General features: G+C 42.5%; 1 protein-coding gene across 3 annotated transcripts in view; it reads left to right on the forward strand.

The window, feature by feature from the left end:
- LOC122564320 (androgen-dependent TFPI-regulating protein-like) overlaps window positions 1-3925 on the forward strand; it is a 133851-nt gene that overhangs the window by 118175 nt on the left and 11751 nt on the right. For all 3 annotated transcript variants that reach the window (XM_043719030.1, XM_043719029.1, XM_043719031.1), the window contains 2 exons: window positions 1991-2106; window positions 3114-3265. In XM_043719030.1, the coding sequence (XP_043574965.1) occupies window positions 1991-2106; window positions 3114-3265 (268 nt within the window). The remainder of the gene's footprint in view (window positions 1-1990; window positions 2107-3113; window positions 3266-3925) is intronic.

Below are 3925 nucleotides of genomic sequence, written 5' to 3' on the forward strand. Positions count from 1 at the left end.
TGGCTCCTGACTTTCCGCATAAGCCTACCATGGGGAACCTTATCAAATGCCTTACTAAAATCCATGTATACTACATCCACTGCTCTACCCTCATCTACATGCTTGGTCACCTCCTCGAAGAATTCAATAAGACTTGTAAGGCAAGACTTACCCTTCACAAATCCGTGCTGGCTAATCAAGCAGTGTCTTTCCAGATACTCATAGATCCTATCCCTCAGTACCCTTTCCATTACTTTGCCTACCACAGAAGTAAGACTAACAGGCCTGTAATTCCCGGGGTTATCCCTATTCCCTTTTTTGAACAGGGGCACAACATTCGCTACTCTCCAGTCCCCTGGTACCACTCCCGTTGCCAGTGAAGACGAGAAGATCATTGCCAACGGTACTGCACTTTCCTCTCTTGCTTCCCACATAATCCTAGGATATATCCCGTCAGGCCCGGGGGACTTGTCTCTCCTCAAGTTGTTCAAAATGTCCAACACATCTTCCTTCCTAACAGGTATCTCTTCTAGCTTACCAGTCCATTTCACACTCTCCTCTTCTACAATACGGTCCCTCTCGTTCGTAAATACTGAAGAGAAGTACTTGTTCAAGACCTCTCCTATCTCTTCCGACTCAATACACAGTCTCCCACTACTGTCCTTGATCGGACCTGCCCTCGTTCTCGTCATTCTCAGGTTTCTCGCATACGCATAAAATGCCTTGGGGTTATCCTTGATCCTATCCGCCAACGATTTTTCATGCCCTCTCTTAGCTCTCCTAATCCCTTTCTTCAGGTCCCTTCTGGCTATCCTGTATCCCTCCACTGCTCTGTCTGAATCCTGTTTCCTCAACCTTATGTATGCCTCCTTCTTCCTCTTTACCAGACATTCAACCTCTCTCGTCAACCAAGGCTCCCTCACATGACCATTTCTTTCCTGCCTGATAGGTACATACATATCATGGACACGTCGTATCTGCTCTTTGAAGAAGTTCCACATTTCCACCACATCCTTCCCTGACAGCGTATGCTCCCAACGTATGCTCCTCAAATCCTGCCTTACAGCATCGTAATTTCCCTTCCCCCAATTATAAAATCTACCTTGTTGTGCGCACCTATCTCTCTCCATAACCAAGGTGAAAGTCACAGAATTGTGGTCACCATCACCAAATTGTTCACCCACTAACAAGCCCATCACTTGTCCCGGTTCATTACCGAGTACCAAATCCAATATGGCCTCCCCTCTGGTTGGACAATCTACATACTGCGTTAGAAAAGCTTCCTGGACACACTGCACAAACACCGCCCCATCCAATCTACTTGATCTAAAGAGCTTCCAATCAATATTTGGGAAGTTGAAGTCGCCCATGACTACGACCCTGTGGCTTCTGCACCTTTCCAAAATCTGTTTCCCAATCTGTTTCTCCACATCTCTGCTGCTATTGTGGGGCCTATAGTAAACACCTAACAAGGTGACTGCACCTTTCCTATTTCTGACTTCAGCCCATACTACCTCCAGAGGCAGATCCCCCTCAAACTTCCTTTCTGCAGCCGTTATACGATTTCTAATTAGCAATGCCACCCCCCCTCCTTTTTTCCCACCCTCCCTAATCTTACTGAAACACCTGTAACCAGGACTGGGATGAGGTGAAATCTAGAGAGTGGTGAGCCTGTGGAATTTGCTACCATAGAAATCGGTCAAGACTAAAATATTGTATAAGCTCAAAAGGTTGCTAAGTATAACATTTTCAACTAAAGGGACCTATGTATATAGGGGAAAAGTGGGAGCTGGTATAGAATTGGATGATCAGCCATAATCATAATAAATGATAGACCAAAGGGTTAAATGTCCTACTCCTGCTCCTATTTTGTATATTTCTAGTAGTCATGGATCCTACATTATAACAGTGACTTCCTTTCAAACACACTTCATTGGCTGTAAAATCTTTTGAAACATCATGATGTCATGAAATGCAATGTAATAATACACTGTTTTCTTTCCCATCGCAGCATACTGTAGTATTGCCACTGATCTTGCTGGAATTGTTCAACACACCACACCAATATCCAAAACGAAGAACAGGCCTTCTCATCCTGGGACTTGTTTCCATTTCCTACCTGCTTTGGTAAGAACTATATACCAATGTGCGAACATGAACAAAAGAAGAAACATCCATTACATTTCGAAAATTTTTCTCTAAAAGTTCCATCATTAAAGCCTTAATGCATTTTTAACTTTTCAACTAACATCAGCAACAACTTCAGTCTGTTTCGAGGCCTTTGTTATGTTGGCTGAAGGCATTTGTTTCTTTTCAGTTAGGTTCAATAAGATTAGTTATTATGATACATTTTCTGTTTTGAACTTTTGCCTGTGGGAATGTCTATCAGGAAGGAATGCTTGGAAAGTCTTATATTTTTGGTGCATATCATGCATGTCATGCATATAACTTACAGAGTAAAGCTGCTGATGACTGGGCACTGCATTGGGAGCACAAATGCAGTGAATTGATGTGAAAATAATGTGAAAGGAAAGCTTTGCTCAATTTTCAAACTGGGAGGAGGTGTCAAGTCATGATCCTCCTGCCAATCATGAATGTTGGGCTGATTGGTCTTTCCTAGCCTGATGAGGGAAAGAACTAATTAATCTTTTAATTGAGCTCATAGGTACCCTATCCCATTGTGTTATCAAACTCCCTCTTAAATGATTAGACAATGTTTTTGCCTCCACTTATGTAATCAGGAGATTATTTCAAATACGATGAATTCTTGATCCTGAAATAAATAAAGTAAGTAGCTTGATCAGCTTGTAGCTATGTTGACCTTGTCCTACTAAACTACAGTTCAGTTTGAAACCATATTCAGATCTAATATAACTAGTATCTGTAGCTTTAACAAAATTTAAAAATCATTCTTCCCAATTCAAACAATGGTTTTTAATCTGTAACTTTACTGATGGAATATAGCAGTCTTTATTTTAATGAGAGCACAATTGTCAGAATTGATATAACATAAATTTCTAATCTAACCACAATGATTGATTTTTCAATGCCTCTCAATGGTACAGAAATTACAATCAGTTACAACATTCCGATAATTTACTTCAGTAAAATGGAATGTATTCTGTTTGACATAGGGTTCTGTGGATTTACTATGCAGCTGGCGCATGGGTCTACCCACTATTGGGTCAATTTAATCGACTAGGCCTGGTGTTGTTTTTCTCAGTGAGTCTTCTGTTGGTGATGCTCTTATATCTTCTGGGGGAGAAGCTCACTTCGTTAATCTGGGGTAAGTAAATACTCCTCTATAGCACTCACATGATTACAAGTTACAGGGGTGTAGAACTTTAGCTTTTGTTGAAGTTGGTAGTTCAAGATTCATTGCCTCAGCAGAGCAAGAATTTTCAGTTAACGAATGAGACTGAGTGAATGCTAACATATAAAAAAAACTTTACAGTCCAGATGGGTGGCACGGTGGCACAGTGGTTAGCACTGCTGCCTCACAGCGCCAGGGACCGGGGTTCAATTCCTGCCTCAAGCAACTATCTGTGTGGAGTTTTCACATTCTCCCTGTGTCTGCGTGGGTTTCCTCCAGGTGCTCCGGTTTCCTCCCACAGTCCAAAAAGGTGCAGGTTAGGTGAATTGGCCATGTTAAATTGCCCATAGTGTTAGGGGCAGGGTAAATGTAGGGGAATGTGTCTGGGTGGGTTGCGCTTCGGAGGGTCAGTGTGGACTTGTTGGGCCGAAGAACCTGTTTCCACACTGTAAGTAATCTAAGATAGTTATGCTGCCTCTGGAGTAGAGTGGTGCTGGAAAAGCACAGCAGTTCAGGCAGCATCCGAGGAGCAGGAAAATCCGACTTTTCAGGCAAAAGCCCTTCATCAGGAATACAGGCAGAGTGCCTGAAGGGTGGAGAGATAAATGAGAGGAGCGTGGGGGTGGAAAAGCA

Source organism: Chiloscyllium plagiosum, chromosome 29 (assembly GCF_004010195.1).
Source record: "Chiloscyllium plagiosum isolate BGI_BamShark_2017 chromosome 29, ASM401019v2, whole genome shotgun sequence".
In the NCBI taxonomy this organism is placed as follows: domain Eukaryota; kingdom Metazoa; phylum Chordata; class Chondrichthyes; order Orectolobiformes; family Hemiscylliidae; genus Chiloscyllium; species Chiloscyllium plagiosum.